At 38.0% G+C, this 17,256-nt stretch overlaps 1 protein-coding gene across 1 annotated transcript in view; it reads right to left on the reverse strand.

Moving 5' to 3' along the window:
• Positions 1-16,739, reverse strand: part of LOC148844019 (plectin-like protein) — a 50,126-nt gene extending 33,387 nt beyond the window's left edge. The window contains exons 1-2 of the mRNA XM_088958870.1: positions 16,495-16,739; positions 2,249-2,470 (exon numbers count right to left, since the gene is read on the reverse strand). Of these exons, the coding sequence (XP_088814996.1) occupies positions 2,249-2,426 (178 nt within the window). The 5' untranslated portion in view covers positions 2,427-2,470; positions 16,495-16,739. The remainder of the gene's footprint in view (positions 1-2,248; positions 2,471-16,494) is intronic.
• Positions 16,740-17,256: the final 517 nt, after the last annotated feature.

Genomic DNA, 17,256 nt, shown 5'->3' on the forward strand with positions numbered 1-17,256 from the left:
AAAGCCTCTTTACTTAGAGGGTGATCAGTCCTTTGCAATCCTTTTCCTTCCCTTGAAAGAGTAGTTCTCTAGAGGAGAGGCTGAAATGATGTCCAGACCAGGTAAGAAAAAACCTGGAGCTCTAATACCAATATTAGCTTAGAAAAGCCAAAAAAAAAGGTGAAAGAAAAAAGAAATCACAGTAGAAAGGTTCTGTTGATAGAAAAAGTAAAGAAAAGATGAAAAAAAAGTTTTCAGGAGAAAGAGAGAAAGTGTGTGTGTGTGTGTGTGTGTGTGTGTATCGAACCAGACTCTCTCGCTGTCAGCCCAAGTAATATTCAGCTTCTAAAAGATGACAGAAATTACAATAATGCCCTCAAGAAGATGTTTAAATAAATTTCTTTGAGAAAAAATGTTTAAATAAATAGACTAAAAACAAAGGTAAATAAGGACAAACTGCCCCTATCAACTAGACTTTAACAACATTCACACAGATACACAGAAACTGACATATAGATACATATATACACATCTTTTGTCAAGATGGATATGGATTAGAAGGCATAATGTAGCCCACAATACTGTCGGTATTCAAAATTCTCAATGATGAGAAAAGCAAAAGGTAGCATAGCTTTTAAATGACCACACTTCACACTAAACAGTTTCAATGCATTTTCCTTATTTCTAATGCTTGTTCCCAAAAAAAAACGAAAAGCAAATAAACTAGAGGACAGTTGTTTTGAAATGCAAATATAATCCTCCAACAGAGACCCAATCTTCCTTGGACTTTAAATGGATATAAATGAAAGATCATTTCATAACCAACTCATTAACAACTTTTTTATCAGTCATATAACTAGACAAGATAAACATTGGCCGGTTCAATTAATCCAAGGTTATCAATTCACATGCTAGAGAGTAGAAGAGGAGAACTAGGCAAAAACAGAACTCATTTGAGGAGTCAAGTGAATGAACGACTGACCCCACCTCAAAGGTCAAATTACGTATAATACAGAAAGGCCCTTCCAAGGGACCAAAAAAGAAATATAAAAAACACATGACTAATGTGAATATTATTCATCCTTTCTAAACTCCCCCTCAAACCAAGGCTATGAGAACAGCATTAGTTTGTCAGCCAAGAAAACATGTCTGGCATGAGTAATAGCTTTGGTAAATACCTGTAGCTGATGCTCATGGTTGTATTCACCTATTACATAGCTGGCCTTACAACTGTTTGTTAGAATTTTCCTTTTAATCTTAGTGGTATTCACCTATTACATAAAACTCCAGATGCACCCCTCCATTTTGTCCATCCTGCTCTAATTCTATAGGCAGCATGCTCCCCAACCTCTCCCTTGTTGTGAATTACCAAGGTACTGAAAAAGGTCACTTTGAGTTATCCCTTGGTCTCCAATCCTAAGTGTACCCTGATTTGTACTCCCATTGTTATTAAATTTGCATGTCATATATTCTGTTTTAGTCCTAATAACTTCAAAACCTCTTGTTAGGCATTTGTCCATGAGATTAACTTTGCATTTAATCCTTTATTAGCTTAATCAATTAAAACAATGTCATCAACCAAAAACATGCACCATGGGATCTCATCTTAAATATGTTTAGTCAATTCATCCATTATCAATGCAAATAAGGGCTAAGTGATGAACCTTGGCGCTAATAAATACAATACCGTCCAAGCAGTGAGCATACTTGCCCCAGTGCCTAAGGTACACATGACAAACCTAGGCTGAGGCACAAGGTGCAGCAGGCACACGCATTTTTGAAGGGGCTGCACCTAGGCCTAGGCAAGGTATAGACCTTAAAATGCTCCTTGCCTGTTGCCTAGGCATGCCTGAGGTTTAAATCACTGACATGCCCCACTGCAACCCTCAAAAATTATAAATAAAATAATGTAGAGGAATGTAACTTAGATCAAGTATAAGATCTATTGATGGAAAGCTTTCTGTAACCCAACCAGAACTTCCTTGAAGACAGAAATTGTTGGGACAAATATTATAATCTTCAAAACAATATTGTTACACTGAATTTCCAGAAGCATGAACCTCAAAATTGAAGTGCAGAAGCCATTTCCAGAAGCTACAGAATTTCATCACAGTAATATTCTAAATTGTCAACCATTGACAAGCATGCAAAATGGGATAGAATGCTTCAGGAAAAATGTCAAGCTTAAAAGTTAAAACCTCTGAATTAAATTAGATAATGAATATGGTAAAAGAAAAGATGACAAAGACAACGAGGAAGGAAAACAAACCTTCCAATAAATTCTTAACCTCAGAAAAATCTGCCTCACAAGATGATTGAAGCATCTTGACTCCTTCCAAAGATAGTGCAAAGTTATTAACATCCTTTCTATTCATGAAGACTTCAATGAGATCATCACCATAAGAAATAAGCCTTTCAACATCAATTGTTCCGGAAAAATCACCCATTTAAAGAACTGGAGTTCTTCACTTCCTCTTCTTGACTTGAAACCCTTAATTTCAAGGTGAAATTAGAATCTAAAATGAAACTATAAACAACATGAATAATATATTAAGATCTATAATGGAGAGAATAAGGCTTAGATGCTGATGAAAATGATGACAACAACAATAATCTGTCACCGAGAGAATAAAGTTGATAAAAAATAGGTCCAAATTAGTTCTGCGTTAAAAGAAATAAAACAATAGCAATAAAAGGACTGCAAATATAAAATGACAATTTTGACTTTTAAACAAAGTGTCAATATCTAGAAGGAAAACTCATGCAAGCATCAACCTGTACTGCCCAAAATAATCAATTGCAGCCCATCCAACCTCCATCAAACCCCAAGCAGGTCATAGGTCAGTTTTTTGAACAGTCAGACCACCCCAAGTGGCTAAGGTGTATTATCAAAGGGGCAATACTAACTCTAAGGCAGCATCCCTGTTAGCTCAGCTAAGCAGACCCCATGTTATCTTTGGTTTTACTTCTAAACAATTCTTTTGGGTATCAATTTAGGATTCTTATTATATGAGTTTCTTTGTCAGTTTAGGATTCCAATTATAATACTTATTTGTCAATTTAGGACTCTTATCATAAAAGAATTTTTTTAGTTTAGAAATTCCTAGTTGTACAGTTTATTGGTTTCTTAGTTGTTTTCCCATTATAGGTCTATTTAAGCAAGCTAGAACAGATTAAAGGAGCTTTTCTGGAAGGAATAAAGACAGTTTATTTACATTTTTATTTTTGTTCTTTTCTTCTCAGCTTTCCTGCACAAAACCAAAGAATATCAGCCCTGGTTTCCATCAGTTTCTTCAGACTCTAGTGGTTTTGAAACTGCTAGAACTCACCCCTTTCTTCCCTGAACTTAACAAGTAGTTTAGGGATTGCTTTGCTGGACTGTACAGCACGGCTACTCGTGAACCCTGCTTGTTACACCTTAAAGCAGTAGTTGTATCTTGGTAGCTGCATTAAAAATATCCAAAATGCAGAAAAGGTAGATGCAAAAGAAGTACTACTAAAGGGAAAATTTTTATCTAAAATGTGATGTCGTTACACAAGACAGCCTGAGCTACTGGAGGAGAGAGAGTTAATGGCATGATTAATGAGGAGAGAAAATTGGAGTAGTTAATGAGTACTACTAAAGGGAAAAAAAAAATTAGCTACAATGTGATGCTGTTACACAAGACAGCCTGAGTTATTGGAGGAGAGAGACTTAATGGCATGATTTAAGAGGAGATAATTGGAGTTAATGAAAAAGAGGAGAGTTGATGGTAAGATAATGAGGAAAGATAGTGGGAAAAGTCTTAAAGGTGATTGGCTACTTGAGTTACAAAAACAGAAAAAAGCACAGACATCCTTGTTTTAGTGTATATATAGGTTTCTTGAGGCATGTATCTCAAGATTGCAGGCCCAAAACATTCTCCCTGATATGTTTTAGTAGATAACACTAATTGCAGATTTAGTCGAGTTTCTTGTGAAGGAAAGAGGGGGAAGATGAAGATTTCAGAAGTAGAGAAGAAAGGAGAAGAACAGAGAGTAGGAAGTCAACCAGGATTGTGAAATTAACCCTAACCGCCCCCTTCTCATTATATTTATACTTAACTTAAAAAGATGAGATATTACAAGGATGCCCTTAGTAGGGCAGCTACTAAAAGTTGAATAGTCACAACTTAAAAAAACATAAACTAATGGGCCTAAAGCCCAACAACTTCCTAACTAAATAAAAACAAACCGGACCAACTCAACACTCCCCCTCAAGTTGGGAGTAAATGTCATACATTCCCAACTTGCGTGGATCATGTTCCAGCTTGTTCTTTGCAACGCCTTTTGTGAGAACATCAACGAGCTGCAGATCAGAAGCAATGTATGGAAGACAAACTTCTCTAGAAGTTACCCTTTCTCTGATAAAATGTCTATCCACTTCAATGTGCTTAGTTCGGTCATGCTAGACTGGATTATGGACAATGTTAATTGCTGCCTGGTTATCACAGTATAGCATCATAGGTTCTTCTGCGTGTACACCAATTTCTTCAAACAAGGAACAGATGCAGAGAAGTTCTGAAACTCCATGTACCATGGCCCTGTATTCGGCTTCAGCACTTGATCTTACCACCATTGTTTGTTTCTTACTCTTCCATGAGACAAGGTTACCCCCAACTAGGGTGCACACTCCTGAAGTTGATCTCATGTCATCAAAGCATCTTGCCCAATCTGCATCTGTATAAGCCTCTAGTTTCAACTGTCCATGATCAGTAAACAATATGCCTCTGCCCGGGTGTCCCTTCAGATAAGCAGGAATCCTGTCAATTGCCTCCCAATGATGGACTCGTGGAACATGCATGTATTGACTTACTACACTTACTGCATAGGAGATGTCTGGTCTTGTCATACACAAGTATAGCAGCCGACCCACAAGTCTCTGATATCTCCCAATGTCCTTTACTGATTCACCTTCTGATGCATTGATTTTATGGTTTTGATCAATAGGGGTGTTGATTTCCTTTGTTCCAAGCTTCCCTGTCTCTTGAAGAAGATCCAAGACATACTTCCTTTGTGAAATACAAATTCCATGTTTTGATCTTGCAACTTCAATGCCCAAGAAGTATCTCAGTTCTCCAAGATCCTTAATTTCAAATTCTTTATGAAGGTTCTTTTTCAGACCATCAATCTCACTCAGATCATTCTCGGAGACAACAATATCATCCACATAAACAATTAGGACTGACACCAAAGATCCCCTTCACTTCACAAACAAGGTGTGATCGGATTGAGTCTGAGTGTAGCCAAAAGCAATCAAGGCATGTCTGAATCTATCAAACCATGCTCTGGGAGATTGTTTTAAGCCATAAAGTGACTTCTTAAGCCTGTATACCTTTCCCTTTTCAGTATCATTGTAAAATCCAGTAGGAAGATCCATATACACTTCTTGCAGATCCCCATTTACGAAAGCATTCTTCACATCAAGTTGAAACAAGGGCCAAGAGTATGAGGCAGCAAGAGAAAGAAGTATCCAAACGGAGGTCATCTTTGCAACCGGCACAAAGGTCTCTAAGTAATCAATGCCATAGGTCTGTGTGTACCTTTTTGCAACAAGTCTTGCCTTATACCTTTCTATACTTCCATTTGCCTTATATTTTACTGTGTAAACTCATCTGCATCCAACTGTCTCATTGCCTTCTGGTACATCCACAATGTCCCATATCTCATTCTTAATCAAAGCTGTCATCTCTTCCTGCATAATTGTCTTCCACTCAGGTATGGAGAGAGCCTCACTAACACCCTTGGGTATAGACACTAAATCAAGAGAGGAGAGAAAAGCACGGTAGGAAGGAAAAAGTCTACTGTAAGATAAGTACAGTGAAATACAATGAGCAGTACACTTTCTCTTCTCTTTATTGAGAGCAATAGGGAGATCAAGGTTATCTGTAACAGAGTTAGTAGGATCATTGGGAACTGAAACAGTAGAGGGACCTAGAGGAATACCTGAATCCATGGCAGCCAAATCTGGAGTCTCCAAGGAATCAACAGGAAGTGATGTGAGTCCTGCTGTAGTGGAATCAACCTCCTTGGGAAGTTTATGTCGTAAGTAATGCTGAGAAGCAGAACACAAAGGAGGTGGCAAGGTAGGTGCCACAGAGTGGTGGTCAAGCACAGGAGTAGACACAGGGACTGGAACTGGGAGAGGAATAGATTGCTGACTCACTTCCCCAAAACACTCCCTTTGAGAATGATTCTTTGAGAAGTACGTAGATTCAAAAAAGGAGACATCCATGGTAACATACCGGCTCCCAGAAACTGGATCATAGCAGCAATACCATTTCTGATTCTCTGCATATCCAAGGAAGACACACTTCTTTGCCTTGGGATCAAGCTTCGAGCGGTGAGGACCAAGGATATGTGCAAAGCAGACACACCCAAACACCTTGAGAGGAATATGAAACATCTCCCCCTGAGGAAAAAGAAGACTAAATGGGGTGTTGAATCCAAGTATACGAGAGGGCACCCTGTTAATCAGATATACTGCTGTGAGAATTGCATCACCCCAAAACCGAACTGAAACTGTAGATGTGATCATCATGCTTCTTGTAGTCTCAACAATGTATGTATTCTTCCTTTCTACAACACCATTCTGCTATGGACTGTAGGGGCAATTGCTCTGACGGACAACACCATATTCTAATAGATATGAAGCAAGATGTCTTTCAAAATATTCCCTAACATTGTCAGATCTGAACACATTTATTCTTGTTCCAATCTATGTTAGTACCATCTGATGAAATTGCCTCACCAAGGATGGTACCTCATCACAGGATCTCATCAGGTAAATCCAAGAGTATCGTGAGAAATCATCCACAAATAAGAGAAAATAGCGATAGCCTCCCATAGAAGAAACATGGCAAGGGCCCCACACATCCGAATGAATAACATCAAAAGAAAAAGAACATCTTTTATTACTAGGTTTAAATGAATGTCTACAATGCTTTCCAAATTGACAACATTCACACTCTAGACTTGACAAACTAACAGACTCAAAAAGTTTTGGAAACAAAAAACTCAAAGAAAACGGTAAATGACCAAAAGATTATGCCAAAGCATAATTTGACTCAAAGACCCTAACTCACTATCCCTGCTGACATGATGACTCTAATGAGAAGAAAGTACATCCAGGAGGTAGATTCCATTCACTTCACTCCTAGTCGTCCTCTTTGAATTAGATCCTACAAAATACAACGACCAGGAGAGAAAAAATTACTGAGCAGCTCAGGTTCTTAGTCAAACTACTAACAGATAACAAATTAGTGTTCAATCTAAGAACATGAAGGACAGAGGGTAGAAAAATATAATCATTAATCTTGACTCCCTTCCCAGCAATAAGAACATGGGATCCATCAGTTGTGGAGACCCTATCTCTGCCAGAACAGAGATGATAAGTTGAAAAAATAGTAGAGCTCTGGGTCATGTGCTCTGAGGCTCCAGAATCTATAATCCAATGAGGTCCCTCCTTACCTGAAGTGGAAACATAATTTGCAATGACGTGTGAACTACCTGTGTGAGCAAAGGAAGTAGAGTGGACTCCACCAGTGCCACTTGTACCTTGTTGTCCGCTTGCGAATGAACTAGAACTGGTCGTATCCCGCTAGTTTAGAAATAGCCCATACCTCTCAAGTTCGGCCCTTACTGCAGCAGCTGCAACAAACTCCAGAGCAGTTGTAGTAGGAAGGACCGGAATGTCACCAGCAACTGCCATGTGCACATTTCCCTTCTTATTTTTCAATCTAATCAGCACAAGATATGGGTGAAGCTTCCAACAAGTATCTCTTGTATGTTTAGGCTTCTTATAGTAGTCACAAATCAAATCTCTTTTATCTTCCTTTTTGATGTCACTGCCACTTTGTTTAGGTTTCACAGCACTTACCGTGGCAAACTGACCAGAAATAAGGGTTTTCATCATCACATCTCTCCTGCACTCCTCCCCTGACACAAAGGCATATGCTTGGGAGAGAGTAACATTGTCCCTGGAAATAAGGTGTTGTCGTGCAATATCATAATCAAGATTAAGACCAGCAAGGAATTCAAAGACCCTATACTTCTCTAAATGTTTCTGATAGGTAGTTGCATCCTTAGTAGCAATAATCTGATTTCTCAATTGATAAGCCCTAGCAACATTCTCCCTCTGTGTAGGTTTCTACAACCCCGTCCCATATTTCCTTAGTTGTATTTGCCCATAAAAATTTTTTACTTACATGTGGCAACATGGAATTACACAACCAAGTCATCACCATATAATTCTCCTATACCCACCGGGAGTTGCTAATTTTGGGTTTCACCTCTTCACCAGTGATATACCCTAATTTCCCATGAGCACCAATGGCCATCTTTGCGGATTGTGACCATTCTAAGTAATTTGCACCATCCAACCTAATTGTAGTAATGGTCTCAGCCCCGAAAGGGTCTCCTGCACCTCCTCTGGCTGATCTCATTTCACTCTCGGGCTAATTTTCAACTCTGTGGCCATCCATGCTTCTCAAAAAATGTAAAGAAAATAACTGAAATTTGTAGCAAGATCAAACAAAACACCTTTTGGAACCAACACCTTTCTGGTGTCCTAGACTTTCTTCCCACAAAGGATTCCTTTTCTGTGGGACGGGAGAAGAGAGAGAAGAGGCAGCCGCCCTCTCTAGAAGCCTCCAAATCAGCCAGGAATTGAATCGCCCCCTACGAAAAACTCCAAGGAACTCTAAAAAATTAGGGCGCCACTTCCTATGTCAAAATTGAAGAGTCCAACAAAAACATGACTCTTCCCATTTCTCTAGTTTTTCCTGATTTTGAGGAGAAACCCTAGATCAGTTACAAGGCACACAGATCCACCAAAAAAATATAAAAACAGGGCTTACCTGAGAGCTTCGATCAGCCTCTTAAGTCACCATGCAATCAGTCGATCTAGGCCTGCATGAGAGAACAATTTCAAGGAACCTTTGGCCTGCTCTGATACCAAGTAGAGATCACTAATTGCAGATTTAGTCGAGTTTCTTGTGAAGGAAAGAGGAGGAAGATGAAGATTTCAGCAGTAGAGAAGAAGAAGAGAGTGGAAGTCAACTAGGATTGTGAAATTAACCCTAGCCGCCCCCCTCTCATTATATTTATACTTAACTTAAAAAGATGAGATATTACAAGGATGCCCTTAGTAGGGCAGCTACTAAAAGCTGAACAGTCACAACTTAAAAAAACATAAACTAATGGGCCTAAAGCCCAACAACTTCCTAACTAAATAAAAACGAACCGGACCAACTCAACAGTCTTCTCATGCTTCAAAGCAATCCCTACTCAAGGTTTCCTTGGAGGAATGTGGCTTCTAGCTTCTACTGCATGCAGCAGCTAGGGTCAATTTGTAGCCAACTTCACATGTACCACATGGACTGTTCATAAGATTGTTATTGTTGTGAAACTTTTTTTTTTGTTCTCTGTTAGTATGCTGTCAGATAGTTTTCTTTTTACTTTCTTGTTATTTGTTTATTATTATGAATTGCCGACAACAGCATACTTGTAACTTCTGATCTTCTTATATTAAGTGAATATAAATAACAAGTTGGGTGCCGCCAGCCCTTGTCTTTTGGTTCTCAGTCGAACCTCTCTCTCTCTTCTCTTCTCTCACTCTCGTCTCTCTCTTAGGAAAGAAAACATGGTATCAGAGCTATAATTCCGGGCTCAGAAGTATTTTTCTCATCTGAATCTCAGTTCTCTTTTTTCTCTTAACCTCTTGGACGTGGAAGACCAAGAATTCTAATCGGACCGGTCAAAATACTTGTGGTTGTTGTTCTTTGGGTTCTTCCTTGGTCGTTAACACCAAGGAAACCCTAGTAGAAGAGGGGCGATGCTGGAATGACTCTCCTCTCTTAGTTCAATGCTGTGAAAAATAATTTCTGGGTTTACACCTTCGTACAAGTGCTGGACAGGGGTATGTGTCCCCTTTTTTTTCTGTGGTCTATGTTGTGAAGGCCTTGGTTTTGAGGTTTACACCTTCGTACAGGCGCTGGACAGGGGTACATATTTTTTGTAATCATGTGCTGTTGTCGAACTATTAGTAGGCCTTTTTTAATGACTGTTTGTGGTCGAACCATTGTTGTTAGTAGACTGTTTTCAGTAGCCTATTAGTAGACTAGTTGTTGGACTGATTACTGGGCTATTCTAAGGGCCGAACTATTGCTGGACTGATTTCAGCAGTATTTTTCTCATTCCGAAAATGAAAATTCTTGGGAGTTTAGCATTCTGTTTGTGTGGGATATGGTCTGGTATATTTGTCATCCTTTTCCTCAATGGCAAACTATGATTCAGCATCATCTGGAGTTACACCAACTCATAGTACAGCTGGTATGGGGGTGAAAACATGATGTTTCCCACGCCAATTACCCCTTTAAATGGCAAGAACTACCTGAAGTGGGCTAAAAGTGTGAAACTTTATGTAACAGCAAGGAGAAAAGTCAGTTACATAAATGGCAAAGTGAAAGAACCCAAGTGTGAGATAGTTGAACATGATAGGTGGGACCAAAAAAACAGTATGGTGATGTCTTGGCTCCTTGTAGCTATGGAACCCAATGTGAAGAAGAATTTTATGTGGGCAGACACCGCTAGTGAGATTTGGGAACGGGCCAAAACCACCTATTTTGAGCACAGGCATTATGCCAAGATTTACCAGTTGCAAGCTGAATTTTCAACCTATAAACAGGGAAATCATAGTTTGTCTGCCTATTATTCAGCCCTTACTTCTGTATGGAAAGAATTGGATCACTATCAGGCTATAGAGTGGAAACATGATGATGATGCTAAGGCCTATAAGAAGCTGGTTTCTCAGTAGCAGGTTTTTGCTTTCTTGTTGGGACTGAATCCTGCTTATGAACCCTTGAGAGTTCAGATCTTATGAAGCAAAGAGTTGCCTTCGGTCAAGAGGTATATGCCCTTGTTCAATCTGAAGAAAGTATGCAGAGTGTGATAGTTACAACTGAGGGAGAGCAACAAGTAGCATTGGTCGCAATGGGTAATAACAATACAGGGAAGAAAAGTGACTCCAAGAAGGCTAATGATGAAGACAAGTTGTTTTGTACCCACTGTCGGCACTCACGGCATACATGTGACACATGTTGGGAAATTCACGGGAAGCCCAAGTGGGCAGTGCAAAACAAAGAACAAAGTAAAGTGCAAGGTCAAAAGAATTTGAATACAGCAATAGTGCAGCATATGTGGCAACCCAAGATACTCAGGTTGCTGGTACTACCCAGAACCACTTTACTAGTTCTAACCCCAAGGAAGATTTCATGAAGTCCTTCAGAGACCACTTGGAGTCATATGGTAGGGCTTTGCGACAAATGGATAGTTCAGTTACCAGTACTCCTACTTCATTGCATCTACATGAAGTAATGTGGCTTCTGCGTTCCATGTCACTACTACCACTGATTCCCCTTGGATCATTGATTCAGGAGCCTCTAACCACATGACCAGTAAGCCAAATTTGTTTTAGACTTGTAGTCTTTTGTCAGGAAAGGATAAAGTGAGGCTTGCAGATGGATCATTCTCCTCCATTGCAAGCCAAGGATCAATATCCTTCCCCATGGCCTTAACCTAAATAGTGTGTTGCATGTTTTGATAGTGTATGTGGATGATATCATCATTATAGGAAATTTGACAAGAAATACAAAAGTTGAAACAATTCCTTGCATCTAAATTTGAAGTAAAAGATCTAGGTCCTCTGAAGTATTTTCTTGGAATTGAAGTTGTCCGCTCAAAATAGGGCATATTCATTTCTCAAAAGAAATACACCCTTGATCTATTACAAGATACAGGCAAGTTAGGCGCAAGGCTAGCAGATACTCCTATGGATGTTGATCATAAATTGGGTGACTGTGATGGTGAACCTCTGAAAGATGTAAAACAGTTCCAAAGGGGAAATTGATTTATTTGTTCATAACTCGTCCAGACATTGCCTATTCAGTTGGGGCCCTAAGCCAACTCATGCACTCTCCTAAGAAACCTCAATTGGAGGCAGCAAAGAGAGTTCTTAAATACTTAAAAAAGTATCCAGGAGCAGGTCTACTATTCAGTAAGCATAATCATCTAAAAGTGGAAGTTTTTACAAATGCTGATTAGGCAGGTGTTGTAGATGACAGAAAGTCCACAAGTGGGTATTGCACATTTGTTGGAGGAAACTTAGTGACCTGGAAAAGCAAGAAACAAAGTGTAGTAGCAAGGTCAAATACTAAAGCAGAGTATAGAGCTATGGCACATGGGGTCGCTGAAGTTCTTTGGCTAAAAAATCTTCTAAGGGAGCTTGAAGTTGTTCAAATCATGTCTCTTTACTATGACAACAAGGCAGCCATTAACATCGTCAGTAATCCTATCCTACATGAGAGGACCAAGCACATTATAGTGGACAAACACTTCATAAGGGAAAATTTTGGAAAAAAGGGAAATTTGCATCCCTTATGTCAATTCCAAGGAACAACTTGCTAATGTCCTCACAAAAGGACTTCCATACTTGCAACACAATGAGTTGTATGACAAGTTGGGTTGTATATCAGCCCAACTTGAGGGAGAGTGTTGTGAAACCTATTTATTTGTTCTTTGTTAGTATGTTGTCATCCTAGGTGCTATCAGCTAGTTTCCTTTTTCTTTCTTGTTATTTGTTTATTATTAGGAATTACCGCAAGGGGCATACTTGTAACTTTTGATCTTCTTATATTAAGTGAATATAAATAACAAGATGGGTGCCGCCAGCCCTTGTCTTTTGATTCTCAATAGAACACCTCTCTCTCTTCTCTTCTCCTCTCTCTCTTCTCTTCTCTCACTCTCATCTCTCTCTCTCTCTCTTAGGAAAGAACACAGTTATCACAGAGTCTTCTATGTTCCCTTGGATTCACTACTATTGGCAACAAATTTTACTTTGTTGAGCTGCCAGTTGTCATTCCAATGGGTAGATGGTGCTAGAAGAGAATGTAATCACATATTCCTAAACAGTTTGGAGGCCGGCATGGCCACTATTACCTAGAGGACTTCAATGGTGCGAATCAAATAAAAATATTGTGGATTCAGTTTGGATAGACCAAGATACGCATGGACAAATAGCAAACCTGGGCAATCCCTAATAAGTATGTCATGTTCATGTTCATGTTCTTTGTAATTCCACTGAGAAGCTTCAATTTCCTCAAGCCCGTGTGCTTTACCTGCCCATTTCTTGGATCATCTTCCAATGTTTTCTTAAACACACAACAAATTCACTTTTCCTATTTCTCTTCGCACTCCCACCTTGATCCATCTCAGCTTAAATATCCCTCTCTTGGTGATATAGTGTCTACTTAGCTCAATTAGGTGCAAACTGCAAAAGCTTTAACCCCCATGATGCCTACAATAAATTCATGAAGATTGGTTTGCCTTTTGTATGTCATGTATGCATCTTTTATTAGTCTTTGTCTGCTGCTTGGTTTCATTTTGAATTGGTTTGTTGCAAAAGGTTCTTTGTAAATTACACCTTTCAAGAAATTGTCTTTTGAAGATTAGTGGTTTACAAATAAGGTTGTAAGCCATCAAACAGATTTTGGTAAAGATGCAAAATTAAATTTTAAACTAAATGTTATAAATGCCTAATTGCTCAAATTAAAATACATAAACATAACATATGAGACATATTCAAAGTGAAAATGTAAAAATAAAATCAAACAAAACATATAAAACATATTCAAATGTGTACAAACAGTACAACCAAAAGGCAAACCCAAGCAAGTCTATGTTAGGGTCTTTTTTTTTATTTGATCAATAACTCAAAAAATAAATCTCATTAATATTAGAAAAACAGTACAACCAGAAGTTGTGAAGGAAACAAAGAGGACAAAGGTGTCTGAAACCCCAAAAAAATTACACAAAGGCCCAAAACATTGGCTGTCTTTAAACCCCTTGTTTAGCCAAGCTGTCTGCCAAATTGTTGGTCGAACTTCTAACTGAATTAATTTGAACCAGCATATCCCTGGAGTGCCTTTTGAATTTCCTAAGAACATTCCCTAGGTGCCAAGAGACTCCTCCTTTATGTGTTTAGTTCTCTCGTGAAAAACTAGACTGGATGAGATGTGAATTGTAACCCGGTTGTCACAGTACAGCTTCATTGGTTTGTTTATTGATAACTCGATTTCCTGCAATATATTCTTCAACCACATTAGTTCACATGTAGTGTGTGCCATGGCCCTGTATTCTGCTTCTACGCTACTCCTTGCTACCACAGTCTGCTTCTTGCTCTTCCATGTCACAAGATTTCCTCCAAGAAAGATGCAATAACCTGTAGTGGATCTTCTATCTGATACAGAGCCAGCCCAGTCCACGTCAATGTATCCAACTATTTCAAGATCACCTCCTGTCCATATGCCATATTTAAAAACTTATAGGCCATATGCCTTGTTGCCTCACTAGATGTGGACTTGATGAATAAAATATTTGAATTTGTCCTACTCAACCCAAATTCAGCTTTAGCCATCAAGGAACTCACGACCTCCTTAATTGATAGCGCATTAACTAAAAGAGAATGTATTAAGCCATTTAATAGAAACTGCAGAGTTGTGACATCCAACAAAATACGAGTCAATATTTAAAAACTTATAGGCCATATGCCTTGTTGCCTCACTGGATGTGGATTTGGAACTGAGTGGATCCACAATAAATTCCATATTTAATCCATTTTAGCATAGCTCAAACCAAATCCAACCCTATTTATCCCATAAATGCATCCAACTCTTTTTTGTTTTTACTTTATAACTAAAACCTTACCATCTATAGTCCCAAAAACGTGGGCGCAACCATGGGAGATCAGATTTGTGTTAGGTATAATTGCTTTGTTAAGTGTAACTAAAAATGTATAAAGATGATTTTCTCACAGGATGAAGAACCGGCTTAAAAATAAATCAGCCAACAATATATATATATATATATATATATATATATATATATATATATATTAGCAACAACCATGATTGGTAAACCCCAATTAGCAGTTTGTGCTGATCAGATTTGGTTATTCCTTTTTTGTGTAGACCACCATCCTTTCCAAGATCACTACATTCTTATGTAGAAATTCCACTGATTGTATCCCATAAGACACTAAGATGAAGCCAAATATAGTAACAGTCTTAAGGTGGTTTGTCAGAAAATAGAAAATTGATTCATGCTCATTCCAAAAGGTCTATAAATTTATCTAGCTTGATGTAGCAATTAGAGGCTAATTCTTTGGATTACATTCTAGAAAATGCAAGAGCAAAGCAGTCCTAACCAGTTAATGCATGAGTTTATATGAATATAGGCCATACAATTTTTAGCTCATGATTGGATTAGCCACGCAACTGGATTGATTTGGTGATTGAGATGCCCTAGCTAAATTTTGGTGCTTAGATGAACCTAACACACGAGCAAAGAACATAGTAACTATGGTGTCATGAAGGGGCAATACTTGGACCCTACCCTGTTGGTGGACATGCATCCTACCACCTTTTGATTTTCATATTTAAACCCTAAATCTAAACTGTAAGCCCTTAAACCCTAAACCTTACCCTATAATCTAATGCCTAAACCCTTAAACCCCAAAGGGTAAATCCCTAAACCCCTAAACCTTAAATTTATTGTATAAAATGCCTTTGGAGCACATGGCAATTCTCATAATTTGGGTTGATATAAGTAACTCCTTTTTTGCTAAGTGAGAAAAAGCCAAATAAAATTATCAAGAGAAATAAAACAATAAAGCATAAAGGAGCAGTCAATGGAAACTGAAGAAAGAAATAATACCAAAAGACACCATGTTCACATGGTAAGAGCCTTAGAATGCTGAACTCATAAAACTCAGAAGGAACAAATTTGAAATGGAAAAAGAATTCAAGGGTTGCATCAACCAGTGATGATACTTTCATTGGATGAACCCAATCTATTCACTCAAAGATTCTTAATGACATGAGATTCGAGCAACATATTTCTAGCATTGATTTCTAATAAGCAAAATAGTAAAGGATCCACTTCTTAAGATTTGAAGAAGTAAATCTCAACTGTGTAAGGTCATATATATCAACTTATAAGAGGAAAAGCACAAAATGCATGAAAATGCAATAGCCTAATCTAAAATTTCTATTAGGTCTTGAACATAAAAAAAAATGCTAAATACAGCAATAACTTTTTTGAGAAGAATATAACCATATGGGCAAGTGATTCAATTCTTCATGAAACCCACGATTTTAACCACAATGAAATAATCCAATAACAAAAGTTTACAAAAAAAATTGGTTAAGTCTTGCTTATTTTTCTTTTTGTATTTCTTATTGGTTATGGTTTTCTTTTTACAAAGGATTTAATCAAATCATAACTTGGTGTTGCAGGGATGAGAATGTGTACTCGAGAATAGTTATTTGGATGGTCTGGTTTGCTGCAGAAAAACAGGGGACGAACGAAAAAAGAAAAATAAAAGTGTGGGAGAAAGAACGAAAGGAAGAAAATGAAAGGGGAGAGAAATCAGTGACCTACCTCACCGGAGTTGAGTTCAGTTCGGTTCTTCTCAGCTGCCGAAGGAATGGCGAGAGATGAGGGAGAGAGGTTTGAAAACCTAGAATCGGCAAAGAGAAGAGTTTGATGGTGGGGGTGGGGAGTTTGCTGGTGGGGTTTGAGAGAAGACTATGGAAGGTGGGGGTTTCGTTTGCGCGGGAGAGAAGCTTTAGCGGGGCTCTTTGATTTTTCTGTTTTTTGATGCATCTGTATTTAAGTGCACAACTGTTAGCAGCATTTGCCGCTCAAAAGGGATATAGCGACGTTTTACTTGGTGACGTTAAAAATCCGCCGCTATATATCGATTTTTTTATCTAAAAATTTTCATTTGGAATATATTCCAAACTTTAATTAACATTAATTTACTGTTATCGTAAACAACTAATTTATTATACATTTTTACTAATCAACAACAATTTCAATTATTCTTGGAAATTATAATAAAATATTGTAATTTATTATTCATTAATTAGTTTAGAAAATTATTATAATTGTAGGAATTATTCTTTTTCTTGTAAAATTAGGGCCTTACCCTACCCCACACTAAGTAAGTTTATATGGATTTTAAATAGGGATTGGGAAAATATAAAGTGGAAATGGGGAAAATATTTTTGCTCCAAAATGGGATCAAGAAAAGATAGGGTTTGCATATAATTCCCCAAATCTGATATTAAATTAGTAAAATATCAATAAATTTAATATTGATTTTTAAAGTATCTCTATGTTTTTCTCGTATTCTTATAA

The sequence above is a fragment of the Nelumbo lutea genome, chromosome 8 (assembly GCF_056320005.1).
Source record: "Nelumbo lutea isolate HS-2025 chromosome 8, American lotus-T2T, whole genome shotgun sequence".
Taxonomy (NCBI): domain Eukaryota; kingdom Viridiplantae; phylum Streptophyta; class Magnoliopsida; order Proteales; family Nelumbonaceae; genus Nelumbo; species Nelumbo lutea.